This window comes from Amblyomma mixtum, chromosome 9, assembly GCF_055824585.1.
Source record: "Amblyomma mixtum isolate Tamu chromosome 9, ASM5582458v1, whole genome shotgun sequence".
NCBI classification, from domain to species: Eukaryota; Metazoa; Arthropoda; class Arachnida; order Ixodida; family Ixodidae; genus Amblyomma; species Amblyomma mixtum.
Window position 1 is genome coordinate 83,887,449 of NC_143020.1, and position 18,619 is coordinate 83,906,067.

The 18,619-nt window shown below is 45.3% G+C and overlaps 1 protein-coding gene and 1 non-coding gene across 2 annotated transcripts; both read left to right on the top strand.

Annotated features, from left to right (window-relative positions):
- Positions 1–489: 489 nt before the first annotated feature.
- On the top strand, positions 490–562 carry TRNAA-AGC (transfer RNA alanine (anticodon AGC)). Its single transcript has one exon. It is a non-coding gene; the product is annotated as a tRNA-Ala (tRNA).
- Positions 563–7,193: 6,631 nt separating this feature from the next.
- On the top strand, positions 7,194–14,543 carry LOC149329944 (male-specific histamine-binding salivary protein-like). Its single transcript, XM_089559322.1, has 4 exons — positions 7,194–7,219; positions 10,852–10,931; positions 13,169–13,255; positions 14,407–14,543. The coding sequence occupies exons 1-4, from the start codon at positions 7,194–7,196 to the stop codon at positions 14,541–14,543; spliced, it is 330 nt and encodes a 109-aa protein (XP_089415448.1).
- The last annotated feature ends 4,076 nt before the right edge of the window (positions 14,544–18,619 follow it).

Sequence of the window (18,619 nt, forward strand, 5' to 3'; positions counted from 1 at the left end):
CCACCAAGTCTCCTTCATGGTTAGGTACAATCGTATAGAACTCAGGCGCGTTTCCCACGTCGCCTCCATCAAAACCTGGCTGGAGCGGCCGGATTTGAGCCGCAATCCTTTTGCTCAGTAGCTGCGCATACAAGCCACTCAGGAACCGCAGTGGGCCATTTCAAATATTGCGGTAAGCGCACCACCCATGCCAATCTGGCGGACCTAAAGAAACACGCACTGCTGATATCAAGAACCCTGCTGGTTGCGAAGCAGACGGCGTCTTAGACTCCCAAGTGCCCTGCTTCAGGAAGTGTTTAAGAGGGTAGCATATCGTAGCTAATGGGAAAGCTACCGGTAAACGTTGAGCCCTGTGGACTCATTACAATGCGGCACTGGTCTCTAGTGGCGACGGGTCGCACATTGCACCACCGCTCTCACCTGCCGCTTATTTAAAGCGCAGAGCATAGCGCCTCTTAGAATGGACGTCTTGCTGCTGTGTACGTCGTGGGGGGTGTAGCTCAGATGGTAGAGCGCTCGCTTAGCATGCGAGAGGTACTGGGATCGATACCCAGCACCTCCACTGAAGTTTTTCTGTTTTACACTGCACAGATAACATCGTTTTATTACCGCGAAATGTATGGAGGTCGAGGCTAGTGGAAACAAAATTCTGTTTCCACTAGCCTAGCTTCGTTATACAGATTCTGCTAAAATAAAACAAAAACCTGGGTTTGACCGCTCTTTGCCGAAGAAATAGAGAGACCGATAGACGAAAATAAGCACATGCAAGGAATATTTAAATCCTGTAATACGCCTAACGCCCCAATACAGCGTTACTGCAGCGCCCTTGGTTGTCGGGGCTGCATATTTCGATTTTTGTCTGTAGCGATAGTACTGTTTCGGTCAACTGTTGGAAGTCTTTGTAAGCAATTAGTGAATTCCAAACAATTCATGACATTATATTCACTTTTTTAGGTGGCATTGTAATTTGTGAGGAAGAAAACTTTTTTTTTCTGGCCACGAAGAAAGGAAAAGATGATTTCAGAATCGATTGTCAGTGCGCAAGTCTTGCATACGTGCGAATAGAAATTTCTGATGAAGATATTTGGAATGCACGCAGTACATGAAGCAGTTCATAGGTGTGGTTGAAGATAGCAGACAACATGAGTCTAGGTAGCCTCAATAAAATCAAACTTGATGCTCTGTAGGGCACTGAAAGTATGAGCTTTTTTGTGTTCCGGTAGCAATTTTCGCAATGCGAAAAAAAAAACACAATTATTGCCTGGCCTGACATCATTTGTAGATATCTCGAACGGATAGATGTAAATGGGGGTAAATAGAAAACACAGAAACAACAGAAGACGTAGCGGATTTTCGGACAGATTGGAATTTTTAGAAAGAAAAAGCTATCCTAAGTATATTAGCATTTCTGTTTGACAGCAGTGCTATGCTAAATTGTGAATGTTAAATGCATGCACAATTCAGACACACACACACAACTTATATATTGAATATTTAAGCACGTCTTTTGTAGTAACAGTATAGGGAGCCAAGGAGAAGACGGTTTACACATTAAAGTGACTGCAAAATGCTTGGAAAAGGCCGCAAGTACAATTTTTTTTCTCTGTCAACAATGCGAAAACACTGCAGGGCTAATTTGATTAACTGACTAAAAATTTTAAACATGTAATGCTAACTATTTAAAAGTGATTATACCGATTGTAATTACGGTCAGTTGTTAGCAGCCTGTACTGCAGCCAGGCCCGATCGAGAATTCGCAGTAAAAATCGCGTCGTCGTTGTGAAATCGTCGGGGCAGCGTAACTTTCAGAGCAGGCAGCATTCAGTTATTTTCGGGCAGAAATCACGAGCCGTTGTGAGAACGTATCGTCGAACGAGGAGTACTCGATTGCGATGTGACGCGTTTTTCAGTCTTTTGGGTAGAAATGGTCCAAACAGGTATCGTTTCCGATGAAATCGTTTCAGATGAGCAGACTCGCCTTCGATCTTGCGAAGTTTTGTCGCGAATTGGTTCGCGGCCGTCGGGGTCGTCTGAACCGAGATCCGTGCCATCCCAACCCGACGAAAATCCGGCAGCAAAAGAAACGTTGACGCAACGGATATTTTCTTGAAAACTCCGCAATTATTACGGGTAATTTCTACCGCAAGATATCTGCGTGTTTCGCTACAAACACATGCCTGTACCGCCGCACGCGATTAGACGGGGAGCACTGCCGGGACCGCCAAGCGGAACGTTCGAACCATCCGTCTCGTCCGCCAGCAGCAAAGTGATCGTACAACACCATTCCGCCTCATGCCCGGGCGGAGGCTGAAAGCGAGCGGTCCGCTCGCTGGCGGATTCGCCCAAGAAACGATCGTACAACGGCCTTAACACGTCAATCACCATACGCTTGAAAGGGAGACGGCACCGCTCTCACGGACACACTGCCACCTCGCAGTTTCTCGCTATGAATGAAGCGAGTCAGCCAGGACCGTCTACGCTGCCAGGACGGTCTCGTAGACGAAGGGCTGATCTGATCATCAGGCTGACGTTGCCAATCATGCTAACTATACAGCTGGAGGCAGGGAAGTTAAATGTGCCAAGCTAGCGGCAGATACCGACGAAGAACGGCAGCTGAAGAACGCCGAAAGGCGGCAGCGGAGACCATTGGAGGCAGCCGCTGCTGCTTCTGCTTCCACCTCGGTGTCGGCGACGGTCGAAGAGGTTGAGTCTAAGCTGGCTTAAAGACACAACATAACCATGCATAACAAAGCGTTCGCTTGCATAACCAGCCTTAGCTGAGCTAAGCCGCTGCAATTTTTCTTCACCACAACAGGAAAGTCAAAAGCGTGTTGATATGCGATCTGAACGTCCAAGACCACCCTACTAGAGGTGATGTTGGTGCTGGCTGTGCTGCGAAGACAAGGGATGGTTGCCGTGGCGTGTGTCGAAGACGGAAATAGCTCGACTGGGATGCCCGCACGAGCGGGAATCTCAGTCATAAGGCAGGAGATAAGCCAGTAATATTAGCTCTACTAATTTTTTAGAATGAAGTTTTAGAAACAACCAGGTCTTAGCTTGAAGAAACACAGTCCTGATGAAATGCCGTACCAACTACGAAAAGTGTGGATGATACCATGCTTTACAGTTGCTGTTCTTTAACTGAACATAGCATTCCTCATTTCCACAGAACAGAATTATTCAGAAAGCATGCATTTCCTGACAACTGAGAAGTATTTCAGAAAATGCCTTTTTGTTTTTTCCAATACTTTAGTGGTTCCAGAACGTCATTGTCGTCAACCACCTACTACTGCATTATTTCTAGGAAGCCCTGCCGAGTTTCGTTTTCAAGAATCACAGAACTGGTCGACAAGAGAGGTTTTGCTCTGTGCGCAGAACCACTCATGCCTTAGCTTGAATGAATTGTTGTATTTTAACCTCGAGACGACGGGTAAGTTATCATCACTCACGTCTCAAGTTTCAGAGAACCCATAGACTATAAAACAAACGACAACAGACAGCATCAGCAATGAGCCGCGCCAGCAACGTGGAAGGAATCACGTCTTTGCTTTCGGCTTTTGAACAAAACAGTTGCAGCTTCTGTACGTAAAAATCGATCTCCAAAGGACATTTGTCGACAATTTCAATTATTAATAGCCGATATATATTATAAAGCAAATACGCTTTTGATCTTCACAGGAATCAGTCCTTATTGAGAAATACGCGATGCTTTTGTTCCTGGCATTTTTGGTGCCTCAAGTTTGGCTTCTATGCGCAGCAAGCGAATGCCCAAATCCAATCTGGGCAAACGAAACAAGACTTGGCAAGTACCAAGACGCTTGGAAGGTGAGGGATGGTATTTTGATTTTTTTTTTCTGGGGAAGGGGGGGGGGGGGTGTAGTTTGTAAAATATACGATAGGGTTCCACAGCTTGTCATGAGCAGGTAGCACACTGCACTAAGATGTCTACTTAACCTTAAGAGGGCAGTGCTAGTTGGAAAGCAACCATGGGTTTATTATATCGCGCACCCATATATCAAGGAGAATAAGTAGCCATGGGGAGGACGTGTTTTTCGAAATGCAGAGAAAGCACTCACCCCTAGCTCTACGGAGTGTATATGAGGAAGCTTTAGGAGGCAAGTTTGCTTTAGGTTGCGCAGGAGAGGGTCAATTCCGCTGCAGCCGCTGCTGATGTTGATCTTGACGCAAGTGCAGCCGTTCGTAACGCACAGAAATACGCCATCTACTTGGGGATCTTGAGGCGAATTTTATGTGATGCAGGACGTGCAGGACCGGTTATGGACGACAAACGATAAACAGGATGCTACCGCACTTGTTAAATTTTTGTTATAGAAGCGGTAATACTGCCGAGATAGCTTCAAAAAAGAACTGAAATTGATTTTCTTTGGCAAAAATTCGTTCACATGATGGTGCATTTCTCGCTTTCTGCATGTGTACGCTGTACCCTTCATTGAACTACGCTTCTCAGTTCATACTGCACAATGCGCATTGTTTTTCTTTGTCTTTTCCTTGACTTATGTAACGTTTGTTTTTTCATTTTCAAGCTTTCTCAGGTGTGTACGTTCACTTATCAGCGGTGTCTCACGTAGTTCAATTAGATTTTTTTTATTGTTTGGCTTTTATCAGTCGATCTCACTCCGTAAACAAGGTATTTCTGTAGCGTGATTTGTGCTGTTGTTCTTATGTCGCTGTGCCATGATTTTTAAATTTTTTCTTCTTTTCTTCTTTTGCTCCTTGAATATCTGCACTCTGGGGAGGTGGAAGCTAATCGAGCTTAATTTTCAGCTTTTTTTCCCGTACTCCGTCACTTCATGAGTGAAATAAAGAATCTATTATTATTGCGATAGGATCTCGCTAGTGTCTTCGTGATATGTGTGCGCCCCATGTATCATCAAAAACTGGGTCTAGCGTTTGAAATGCATCGTGCACAGTGTGTTGTGTAGCATATAGAATATATTGGTTTACGTCATGCTCGCGATTACGTTGGAAAGAAACTCACAGAAATAAGTCAGACACACAATAACAACCTGTGTTGGAGTGATTATTGCCAGCTGGCATCAAGATTGAAGTTAGCATTAGTATGACACTCAGGCAAAGCCGCCTCCTTTTACCTTTACATCATAAAGGAACCCATGACAAATACAGTCGATCCCGGATATATCGAACTCGAAGGGTATCGCGAAAAAGTTCGATATATCAATAATTCGAAATATAAAATATGCCTATTAGACGCTTATTTTAAAATTGCGCAAATCTCGGAGAATTTCCCGGGATCGTCGCAAGTGGGAACTTACCGATTTACTCCTCTTAAGTCCACAAAAACGAAAGCACAACTCCACGATCAGCGCGCTTTATTTCACAAGAAAAAAGCCAGTGAGCTTTGCTTGCCTCTTCCTCTGCACCATGCAGTTCATTAAGCTGTCCTCAAGCTTGTTGATAGTATCCAAATGAGAAAGTCCAGTGCCCTCCATTGCGCCACAACAGCGACGATTGACGCTGAATGCGGATGCAAGTTCAGCCCCAGTGCATGGCGGCTGGGCCTCTTGGCACAATCTTCGTCACTCCTCGGGTCCGCTTCCTCGGTATCGGTGATGTCAGCCACGATGTGAGCATCAGAAATTAGGCGTCTGCGGGCCTGCGGCCAGCACGGTTCCCTCTTCCCAGCTCCTTATGGCCATTCCCATTTCCTTTCACACCCCCCACAAAGTTCCCATCATGTGACTAAGAGCGCAGCTGTCCATGGCCAGCGCCGCGTTAACTCTTATTAGGAGAAGCCCATTTGCAGGAGCGCGCGCTAGTGGAAGAAGCCCACTTCCAGGGTGGTGCATACAGGGAGAAGCGCACTTGCGGGGGCTCGGCATGGCACGTAGTTCGATATATCAAATATAGGGTGCACAGGAGTTCGATAAACGTAAACAAATTTGCTATACTTTTGCATGAGATTCCCTAGGGGATTCTACATCTGTTCGATATAGGCAATAATTCGATATATCCGGGTTCTATATATCCGGGATCGACTGTACATGAAGGACCTGCTCACACGAGCGCCGCTGAGCGGGTTAGTATCAGCTCGACCAAGACAACATCGCGTACCTAGACAATATAATGGTGCCTTAGACTGGTCGCCTAGATCCTCTGACCGAGAGCGCGCAGATAGGTAGCAAACTCTGAATCTGAGTCTGATAAAGCACTGCCCAGCCGAATAGGTGAGCGCTTTCAAAGCGGTCACGTGAATGAAGTAGACCCTGAGAGCCTTCTGGCATGGGACCGACCGATAGCAACGTTCGGCGCATTTTATGTACTCACCATACCTTTTCATCAAAGCGCATTGATATACTATCCTCAGTGGGCACTTTTTCACAACAAGGGGTCTGATCGGTACCGCAACGTGGCATTCGTGCTTGATTACTGCGGTCACCAGCAAAAAAGTTCGCTAGCTAACATCCACGAAAACATTCCTCTTTTGCTATGCACACACAGGTTTTTTTGCACTGCATGAACTGATAAACATCAACGTCCAATTTGTACAGCACAAACGTATCCGCAAAGACGTATCGTCTAATATGCAGGAGCAAATACACCGTCGAGACGCTTCGTGCTAAGCCTTTTCTGTACCCTCAAACGCCGCTGGTGCGCTCATCGACGTTACCGTGTTCATCGCTGCTGGCCTCCAGCGCGAAGGAACATTCCGAGGCTCGACATACTGATCAATTTCGTGGGATTGAAGCTAGTGCGCACCTTCATCAGAAGATCTAAACACTGTCATATAGCCGCTTCGGCGCACGCAACAGAGCAACCGGTGCCGGCGACGCGAGATTGTAAGAAGCACTCACGTGACCCAGAGCGCCCGGTTGCTTTGACTTTTTTTGCGGAGCGTGTGAGAGCGCTCTGAGCTGGAGGCGGGCGCTCCGAAAAAACCAGCCGAATACAAAAAGAATGCCTGGTACCGGCCAGCCGAATAGGAGGGCTCTGGTCAGAGCACTCTAGAGCGCTCTAAAGCAACCGGTCGAAGACACTATAAGAGACTAACACGCATGGCGCTCGGTATGTGCCTTTTTGTTCCAGTGTGCGCTGTGCAGCCTTCGCGGAACCATTACAATATTTAACCAAGTGCCTGCCAAGTGCCTGCAAAGGCAGAAAATAACGCATCGGTGAAGGTCTGCTAAGTAGCGCGAAAGAAGTAAGCAGTACATATGATTGCACAGGTGAGCGGCATCAGGTGCGCTGAGATCAGCGTAATGATGTGAGCTTTAGACATGGAGAGGGTTTGTACCTTGCCATTACGCTTTCATATTAGCCGTTTAGAAAATCCGACACAAGCACTCTCAGTACTCCGTTTGAGGACCACTAAATCTCGCTGGAACCAGTCTGTCGCACACCGAGATTGAGCCGCCGAACATATTTGCACTTATCTCGCGCTAGCAACCACAGGTCACGCTATCCCGTGTTTGACGCCGTGACTTCTCTACCGGCAGCACTGCAGCGGCGGCGACGCGTCGCTCATTGTCCTACCAGCTTTCGTGCTGCCACTTCTCGATGGCGCTTTCGGGTCTCCTGGTGCGTCGCAGTTTCTCGAGCAGTCCCCTGGGCATGCAACAATTTTCTGCGCTTCCCAGGCGGCTCGGCTGCGGCATTTACAGTAAGGTCATGGCTGAAGCTTCTTACAAAGTCGGCTGCAGCCGCTTTCGTTGTTGACGCACCGCGGCAGATTGCAGTTGTCTGCGATGCTTGGTCTGGTCAAGTCTGGCTGCTGCACTGATTAGTCTCACGCTCGGCAGCGTGTACGGCGGGATCCTTCTTGTGCACCGTGCAACAGCCTCGGTTTTGAGCGCGGTAACGAACGCTAGTTGCCGATGTTGCTTTTGTCCTTTTCCACTAGCCGCTGTTGGTTTCATTGAGCGTCTTAAGTAGCACTATTCGATAAGCAGCTGCGCCAGCTTCGAATGCCTTGCGCTACCTTTGCTTTATGCGGGAAGGGCGAGCACTCAACCACGATCACGTGCCCAATCGCCCCTCCCGTGGTGTTATACATGTGGGACCATGGGAGAGAGCTACGCGTAAAGCCATTCTGAAATGCCTCTCAAAATGAACTTTTGCTCTAAAATACCTTGCATTAACAAAGTCTGGTAGAACTTTGTGGCAGTTGATAATCCATGCGCGCTTGAACTTTACAAGCATACGCATCTTGTATTCCAGATCCTTAACCAAAGTAGTAACGTGGTATACTTCCTTGCAAAGTCGACGTTCAACACTGCTGACTATCTTTGGGGTGTAAACTTCTCTTGTGTGAGTCTCCGAGAGCACTATGTAAGCGTGGAAACAAGGATATCTGAATTCAGGTTCAAGAATGATTCGTCCTCGAAGGAATTTTCTGGGAATGAAACAACGTAAGTGAAAATATTCGATACGACAATAACCACAGTTAATGCAGGTTTTGTTTGTTTAGTTACGTGTCTGATGTCCCAAAGCTACACAGGCTATGAGGAACGCCGTAGTGAACGGCTCCGGAAATTTCGTCTACCTGGGGTTTTTTAACGTGCACGGATATCGCACAGTACATGGGCGTGCAGAATTTCGCCTCCATTGAAATTCGACCACCGCGGCCGGGATCGAACCTGCGTCTTTCGGATCATTAGTCGTGCGCCATAACCACTGGACCACGGCGGCTGCTACAGCTAATGTAGGAAAAGTGGCATTAGTACGTTTTTTAAAATGAATTAAGGTCGAATAACGTTGTGTCATCAAAGGGGCCGTCATTGTTTACCAATTTCACACAAGCGTTGAATGTTCGGTTTATTAGCGCCCTTTTAAGCAGTGAATGGCGAAATTGGCGACATTTCACGCATGCACACTAAGCAGATGCCAGGGCGGCCGCCGTCAGCTCGCCTTATCTCAAAGCTGCCCGCAGCCCCCGATTCGTTAATCGCAGTGCTTAACCTACCCACGGACGACAGCCGAGATAGGACAAGTTAAGCGTTCAGAAAACAGCTGACTTAGTCATCCTTGATGAAATCTCGCTACTTGCGTTTAGTTTTTTTGTTGCTGTCATTACGAAGAGCACTCATTCGGGCGCAAAAGCACAATGGTAGGCAGAAGGCTTTTGACTCTACAGATGACCTATCAAATCCTGCTCTCTTCGAGCTTTGTTTTCTTAACCTGCTCTTTAGCAGGCATTGCAATGTTGTTGCAAAACCCACTGAAAACAAGCACTACCAAAGCTACTCTTACGCTCGGCAACGTTAGCGGGCGCTCCTATCAGTTGTGCAGAGTAGGTTCCTCGTTCTAGCATAGCTGACATTAGGTGACATGTGTCAGGTATACAAAGAGGGGGCAAAATTTAGTGATCACCAGAATTAAGGCCTGCATGGCTTTGCTATTGGCATACAGCTATGCAGACAACCAAACTTATACTGTGCAATTGTAGTTAAAACCTGAAGCGACCAATAATTGACAAAAAGATCTAATTTAAATCTTTCTTTTTGTTTTTTCTCATGCTGGTCAAAGGCATACGAAATGCACCGTGATACTTGCATAAAAGTGTTGACGCAAAATAAGAACAAGCGGAGCGTTTGTTTCGAGATAAGTTCGTGTAGCGGGGATCATGTTGTTAGTAGTTGGTCCCGCGTGGTGTGCTTTGACCTTTGGCGGTGCGTTAGCCAAGGGCTCTGACGAGCGAAGAGAAGAACTGGGGGCAGCGTCCATCTCAGAGAACAGCCTGACAAGCGGCTCTCGCCTTGGCATCTGATTCGTGTGCGTGCTTGAGTTTGTGGGTTCAATTCGCCTCAGGGTTTGTCGGTTCAATTCATGAGAGGGCGCTGAACAAGTGAACAGTGGACGCTATCGCAATTTTGGCAAAGAAATTAAAAGTTCTACAATTGACGGCGAAGCGTTGTTCTCGAGGTGAAGTACTCAGTGTGAAATGAGCTATGATGCAGGAGAGAATTTTTTGGGGGAAGGAAGCATTTGAAATTTTAATGTGAACATAAGCCCAGACTATTGCCTCAGGCAGTTTTGTTTAACATAAAGGAAGTCTGATTGCCTGCATGCCTGTATACCAATTTACATAAGTGCAATAGGTCAAGGCTGTTTCGGAGATGGGAGCAGCCGCAAATTGACGGCAAATTGCACTCATTGACACTAGTGCGACCGATGTTCAAGAAAAAACACGTGGCACTACACGGGTCCTCTTGTCTGAAGACCGGCGCGTTGTCTTCGTACTTCAGGTTCGCTATACACAAGCTAGGGTTGTTACCACTTTTCTACTGCCACTTTTCTACGGCCAAGCTGCCACTTTTCTACTTTCATTCATTTTGATAGACAACCGCAAAATCTGCAAGCGTTGATTCTTTTTGTTGCTTCTAAATTTATGATTCTGATGTCCAATTCTGTCGGAGTTTGAACTATAAACAATGCGTGTAATGCACCACTCAGAGTAGTGGTTTCATTCGTCTGACATTCCAGCTACTTTGCATTAAGGCCTGGAGAATTGATAATCGCGTTTTGCTTGTTGGCTGAGGAATATAACTGTTAACATTTTCACTTGACTCAAGAGACAAGCACCTTTTTAAGATTGAGTTGGAAAGTGCTGGCTGTAGTTAAAAAATAAGGGCTTAACCCTCAGCCTGTAGGGCCTATCTTGATAACACATTGTCTTTAAGAACAGATTTCGGTTTGTCGCGTCGGTCTACAGTCTTAACAGATTTAGTTGCAGAGCAGTAACAGAACAAGTTCTCAAAGGCAGTTATCGCAATTATTAGTGATAACATATGTTGTAAATCGGTTCTTTCATGGCTCTGACACTCGATTAAGACCTGGCCGCCTGGGTGTTTTCACGAAACTTCTCTATTACAGGTTTTCATTGAATTTAACAACAAAGGCATATAGGACCTATAATTACACTAACCCTAATGCCATCCAGTACCAGCTGCATAGTAAGTATCAGATATGGTTTGCGCACACAAAAACACCGATCATTTCAAAATTCTTTCTAATGCTTCTGGAACTGAGAATGCTTTCACTGCTATTAATCCTGCATATTATATTCCATGCACCTTGCGAGCGCTGGCCATTTTGGAGTAAAAAATTGAACTAAGCTTAAGCTATGTTTGATAGGTCCAGAATATCTGTCAGAAATAGCGTAAACGCTGCCTTAAGTTTTAAATATCTGTCCCTGCGCACCTCTTCATCCTTCATCTCGTCCTTCATAGTATGGTCGAAGTGTTCACACACTTTTTTTTTATCGTTCCCTTCACGATTACTACTTCCAAGGCTAAGCAGATGGGCGCAGAAAGTCTGACAGGCCTTTCGATTGGCCTAACATCGTCGGTGCTTAAAAAATTAGCCTTCTGCATAAATAGAGCTGCCACGAGTGCACGTGGAACTAAGGAAACCAATGTGCTACCGAAATTAAGCGTGTAGCGTGACGCACACGCACACAGTAGTTGCGTGTTTGTGAACGGATGAATATGTCGCCATCAGGGAACGTCGCAGATAGAACTTTTCCTGTAAAATATGCCCCAGACATTGGAATACACCAATTCATTTGGCACAAACGCGAACATCTGACTGCTAACAGGCTTACGTTTGTGGAAAACAACTTTAGCGTACCTTGATTGCGCTAACGGCTTTGTCACGAAACTAATAGACTTCACGACTGAGAAAGCTGCACCATTCATCCTAATGGCACAGATCTGTTTCGTTAGCAACACAGGGCTTCACACCTTACCCTGGAAGGCGATAGACAAAAGTTAGACCAAAGTACCTGTGGTTTGCAAAAAAAAAAAACCGAACAAAATGCTTGTTGTTTTTGGTTAGCTTTCTTTTTGTAAGAGTTTTAGTCATTTTCTTTACCTCTCGTCAATGTTTCTAAGCACCTCATTGCAGATTAAACCTCCACTGCCTTAGCCCGCAGTTCCCTTTAAACCTTGTGATGCCCTTTTAACCTCTCCATAAGAACTAAAAATGTAAGGGCGTAGCAGCAAACTTATGCGAGATGTGGTCAGATCAAAAAATTTTGGTGTTAGAGCGAGCTTGAGAAGCAGACATACCCGAGGCCCGCTAAGGACCTTAATAAATCAGAAGAGTGTCACCTCTGACGGCTATAAACAATGTCGTTTAAGAATTCAGCTGCACTTCACGTCAATGAGCCCACGCCCTATTCGGCGCAATGCAGATTTTGTGGCCAGAAGTCAAACTTATACCATACGGTATGGGCTCGCGAGGAAAATAGCAGTATTGACTTAATAAATCAGCCAATTTGGGAGGGTTGAGAGGCTACCCCGTCTAGCTCGGACCTCAAGGAACAACTATCCCTTGCCGAAAGAGCGTAGACAGCGGCTTTGACTAACGATGTCCCGGACTAGGGACCCGATCAGACTTTCCGGAAGCCAAGCCTTTTTGGTTTTCAATAAAAGTGTTTACCATCATCATCCAATCAGAGGGAGCTACTTATTTTTCGCTGTTTTGATAATAATTGCGTTGGAATATTATTGTACTAACTATCAAGTGTAAGATGGAGCCTGCAAACATTATTTCCTAACTGGTCATGTCCAGAATTCTTTGGCAGCAATTTTAATTGTGAGGCAACAGTGAATTGCTTGAATGTACTCTAATGTGTTGTTATGGTCGATTATCCGACGCGTAGCAAAATCTTTCCTCTATTGTTGATCTACAGCTCGCATCGAGAAGTTAAGACTGCAAGAAAAAAAGATTGGAATGTTTTTTTTATGATAGCACAAGCGTCAATAGCAAAACAATGCAATCCAGCCGACGAGAGATCGGCGAAAATATTAATTGTTATAAAAAAATCTTCTTTAAGAAAAAACTAGTTTCGTAAACCATTTCCCATTGAAAAATGCTGTTTTCCGGAATTTCAGAGCATGGGCAGAGCATTTTCCTCAAAATAATAATTCAAAAAGTTCAAGAAGCAGTGCATTTTGTAGAAAACTGGCTTTTCCTGGTTACACACTCCTAGGAATTTGGAAAAATAAACTGACACTTTTATAGAACGGTAATGTCTACCAGATGATTTTTAGGTGACCTTGTAAGCCAATACGTTACTTTTTAAATAACCTTTACACACTCCAATATAGAGAGCCCACAGTTCACGTGTTTTTTTTATTATCTCGACTGCGTTGCATTTATCTTTCATTTCACTCCTTTTCTGCAGACTGTTCTCTCTTGAACGACACAGTGATTTTTACCGATGGGAAATCTTGCAATCTCTTGAGCATCCCGTATGAAAATGAGGGCATGGGTAAGTAAACCAGAGGATATGCAAGAACATGTGGGCCTTCCACGGTTCTAAAGATATCAAAAGAATAAAATCAAATATAATAAAATAACAAATAAAATATCAACAGAACAGCCAATGACACCAGTAAAATCCACAGGCCTATAACACTCCGCACCATGGTCCGTCTGGTCATCTGCTGGTTTTTTTTTTACTTACAAAAAATTTTATCCATGCTCATCATTTAAGACAACAGATTTGTAGGTCCCGCTTATAGTTTAATACTTAGTAGTTTCACCTTTTATCGTTATGTAGCGAAGTACATTTAGTGATACAAGTGACCTTGTAGTGTTGCAAGTAATCCTTATTAAAATGTTGCCTCCTCAGAAAAAAAAATTGTATTCTGAACGTAAGAACGCAAAGCTCGGTAATGCAGTTCGCATATTTAAAGCGCCTGCCGCTTACTTTCGATGAATTGAGATCTCATTTGTGCTAGGTTATTTTTACAGGCTTGTAAGTAGCCTTAAAAGGGCACCAGAAGCGGCAGCGAGGCTAACATTGAACCATGCGTTTTCGAACAGCACAACGAAATTAAAAAGTTCTAGTTCTATTCATCTGGTCGCATATGGGCGAAGTATCTCTCTTTATTAATACCTCACGTCACCTGTACTGAACTTCGGCGTCAAATTCATTTCTTGGTTTCAGAGGGGGGAACAGAAACTTCATGATAGAAATTAATTTATAATTAATTATATACGGGTCAGAATCAGGTACCACTTCGCAATTCATGTATGCTAATGTCATAGTCATTACCCGAATGAAAAATAGACGCAAACAAAAGTTTGTTGTCTCTCTTATTCTAAATGGAGTTCTAAATTAGAATTTGTGACACTGATGTCGCGCAAATCGCATGGTTATGTCACCTTAACGCTATCAGGCGTTTCTGTTGCCAAATGCGTTTATTTTTTTTTGTTTTCAAAATCTTTCGCATGTTCTACATAATTTTCTATAACATTCATTTTTGGGCACTAATAAAACGTACAGTATTCAGTTGCCGGGCTTTCAGGCGGTGTCGGATAATAACCATGTGCAATATGCTTATACCTTTGGTTTCATGCTTGAATAGAGAATACCATTGTTAATGCGCAAAAGTTTAAGTGGCTTCTTTCTTGCAGGTTGTGAGCTCTGGGTGAATCAAGAATACCTAAAAAACGACAGCACACCAACATGCTGCTACTTTTTGTTCGATCTCCTCTGCGCCAAGAAAGGCAGCTACGACATTTATAGCAAACAATGTGATTGGCAAGAATAATGTCGGACCAATAAATTTTCAAGGACTGATGAAGAAAAACAATCATTTCTAGTGAAATATAGGATATCGATTGCATCTTTGTAGGTTATCGTTTATTGTTGGATTAATGAGGTGGTACATCTGCCTGCAAATGCCGCGATGCTCCAGGTAGTGTCGTGGATTGCGGTGTCAGCACGTTCTATGCAACATTTTCTGGTAGGATTCCTTCAAGCACCTAAAGCAAGGTGCTCCAAAACAAAAGTTTGGTTTATGATTTAGAGGGGCTTTAGAACCATAATTCATGTTCTCACTAAGGAAACGACGCTATTTTTTGTCAGGTATGGCCAGTATGATTGAATGAATGATTATATTCGTTTGTCAATGAGGAAGAGCACCATAAACCCGTGTAAGTGAGTTTGAAGAAGGGGGAGCGAATAAGGCAAGCTCTGGAATGCATTCTGTCGGTGTCACTAGAGAGTGCGCAACGCACGGTAAGGCACAGTCTGCACTCTTTTCAGGTGGTTTTGCACTGTACAATGTGTAATGAAGTGGGGTTTATATTTTCTTTTTCGGAAGCGCCACCTCTGATTGGCTGGATAGCTAGAGCGAAAACACGTAAATAAAATAACGGGTCCTACTACGGCTTCATTCGCTCTTGAGTTTGTAGGGCATTGAAAATTTCATCGGCGACTTTCTCAGCGACCCACTGACATTTCAGGTGAGAAAAAAAAAACGCAGTAGAGTTCCCGAGAAATAATTTATCTGTCTGGCGTAGCGTCGTGTGTAGTTTATTTCCGTAGGGTTTCTCCTATGTGTGAGTAGGACACTCCATGGCTGTACGAAGGTGTAAACGGCCACCTAGTAATCCCGGAGCTTTGATCGAAAGTGTTCGTGTCCACGGTGAAACCTGAATCGCTATTCCTAAAAAGTCTCAAACGTCACTACTGGAGTCACAGGCAGGCATCAGTTCTAAATACAGTGCTTTTATTTACCTTACTGTCGAGACTAGCTACACTACGCCCCCTATGATGTGTAATGTTTGTGCTCCAAATGAACCGTTGCGAGTGATGGGGATGACGCCCTAATTGTCCTGGTGTTCCCATGTGTCTTCCTGCTCCCTAAAACTCTGTCGAGTGCATGGTGGCCACGCTTCTGTTAAAATTTTATTAACCGTGTGATTCTGAAGCCATTCGTAGAAGGCAGATTTCACGACACAGGTGGAAAGAATTTCGTCGTAATAAGTGTACGAGTAATACCGATTACGCCTCCACACCAGCACCACCACCATTCGTAAATACTGAAAAATAGCCTCACATAGCCGAGGATGCCGCATTTTCTAGCGCAAAAGGATCTTGTGATAGCCACTCATTTATACCCCCACTCATTTTTATTCGATATTTCTTGCTGTGAGTAGCATTAAGGCTTAAAAAAAACAATATGGTTTCTGCACGTGTTTTCACTTCCCAAATTGCCCAAAAATTGCATTGTTGTGGCAAGCATATCTTGTATTTTTGAGACGACAATATGTGCTCCCTAAGTCCACGCCAAAATTATAGGTTCTGCAATTTCTTGCTTGTAAAAAGCAGTCAATTTATAGTGTGCGAAACAGAGGGAACTCCAAGAGAACGCAAGCGTAGAAGTGGCGGTAGGTGGATGAGGTTACGAAATTTGCGGGGATAGGGCGGTCGCGACCGGAAAAGGATAGTGTGAATAGGAGAGATATGAAAGAGGCATTTGCCCTGCAGTGGGAATAGTCAGGTTGATGATGATAATGATGATAATTTACATTTTTCAAAACTAGAGAGAGAATATTTCGTCAGTAATGTTGTGCGATGTAACTATTCTTAGCTGGCAAACAATTGTTCAGCAAAGGGCAGAAGCAACGGAGACAATTAAAAGACGTATGCGCCGCGATGGAAAACATTTTCAAGCCGCACGCCGTTAAAACTACCCTCAAGAATACGCGTGAATACAATAAAATATTTTCGCAAAGGTCACGGTAAACGTAAAACTCAAGTGATGTCTGAAACAACCGTCTGAAAACAATAAGAACATAAATCATGGAATTGCAGTAAGAAATGTTTAAAAAATTTTAAATTCTTTATTTATGCACAGTGAAATCAGATGAGAAATATTAATATTATGGGTATTATAGTGCTGCATACGCGTAGAAGGGGACGTCAGACCGTGATGTGGCCGGATGAGGTTAGGAACCTTCCGGGGATATAGCTGTAGCACTGGCGGATAAAGGCTAAACACAAGCAGTTATCCTCTCTAGTGGACATAGTTAGGCTGATGATGATGGTCACTATGCTGAAGGGCAATATTTTATTATTTCAAGTGAAGTGTACTTAAAAATGAAGGTCGATTTGCGTAGTTAGGCCAAATGAGAATTAGGTGAGCTAGCAGTTCGGTTTTCACTTTAGTTCCGGTGTTGATATTAAATGTTCACGGTTGGCAGTTGTTCGTATAAGCGATAATGGGTTATTGCCCATGTATGCGGAATTGATTATTCTCTACATTCATCAATTCCCGAGAGTCTTCGCACCACTTCTGGAGCAGTGGTACAGCGGTATTGCTGGTGTATATATATATATATATATATATATATATATATTGCGAAGTCACGAGGATACCGCGATAGTGCGTCGGCATCAGAATGCTTACGGCCAGATCAATAGATTACTTCAATGTCGTATTCTTGTAAGCGCAACGCCCGACGAGCAAGGCGGCCTCAGGGGTCTTTTGAGGGACGACAGCCAGCAGAGGGCATGGTGGTCGGTAACGACAAAGAATAGGCAACCGTATAGGTAAGGTCGGAACTTCCCAATAGCCCAAATTATTGCCAAGCAATCCTTTGCCGTTACGGAATAATTCCGCTCGGCCTTTGTCAAAGGGCGGCTGGCATACGCAACAACATGGTCGGCGAAGCCGGCCTTCCGCTGAGCCAGAACGGTGCCGAGGCACACGCCGCTGGCGTCCGTGTGAATCTCGGTGTGCAGGCTGGGGTCGAAATGGCGGAGGATCGGAGGGGACACAAGCAGGCGCCGAAGCGTGGTGAACGCCGCATCACAGTCTGGTGTCCAAGACGAGAGGCTGGTGCCACCGGCAAGCAGATCAGACAGGATGGAAGAGAAATTGCGCACGAAGCGACGAAAATACGAGCACAGCCCGATGAAGCTACGCAGCTCTTTGAAGGAAGTGGGTCGAGGGAACTCGGCGACTTCGCGCAGTTTTGCAGGATCGGCAAGGACGCCTTCTTTGGAGACGACGAGGCCCAAGATGATAAGCCGCCGGGCTGCGCAGCAGCACTTCTTCAAATTCAGTTGCAAGCCGGCGTCGGTCAAACATTGCAGGACACGCTCGAGGCGGACCAGGCGGGCCGAAAAGTCTCGAGACAAGCCGACAATATTGTCCAGGTAGCAGAGACACGTGTGCCACTTGAGTCCGCTGAGAACTGTGTTCATCATGCGCTCGAACGTGGCCGGAGCATTGCACAAGCCGAACGGCATGACCTTAAATTCGTAGAGGCCGTCGGGCATAACAAAGGCCGTCCTTGGCCGATCAGCAGCAGTCATGGGCACCTGCCAGTAGCCGGAGCAGAGGTCCAATGAGGAAAAGAATTCCGCGCCTTGCAGGCAGTCGAGGGCATCGTCAATACGTGGAAGCGGATACACATCCTTTCGCGCAATCTTATTGAGGCGACGGTAATCAACGCAAAAGCGGATGGATCCGTCCTTCTTCCGCACGAGAACAACGGGTGAGCCCCAGGGGCTTTGAGAAGGCTGGATGACACCGCGCTGAAGCATGTCGTCCGCTTCTTTGGTAATGACGGTGCGTTCAGCAGCCGACACGCGATAAGGACACTGGCGCAAAGGGGCATGCATTCCGGTGTCAATGCTGTGTGTGACGACGGATGTGAGGCGAAGAGAGCTGTGCGGGAAGTCGAAGGACGGACGGAAACGTTGAAGTAATGCGACGAGCTGAGCACGTGGGTGTGGCGAAAGGCTGGCATCGATAGATCGGAAAAAGCAGAAATGGTGTCTTGGTTTGGCGCAGCCGGAGGGGAACCAATGGCATCTATCTGGAGAGGGGCA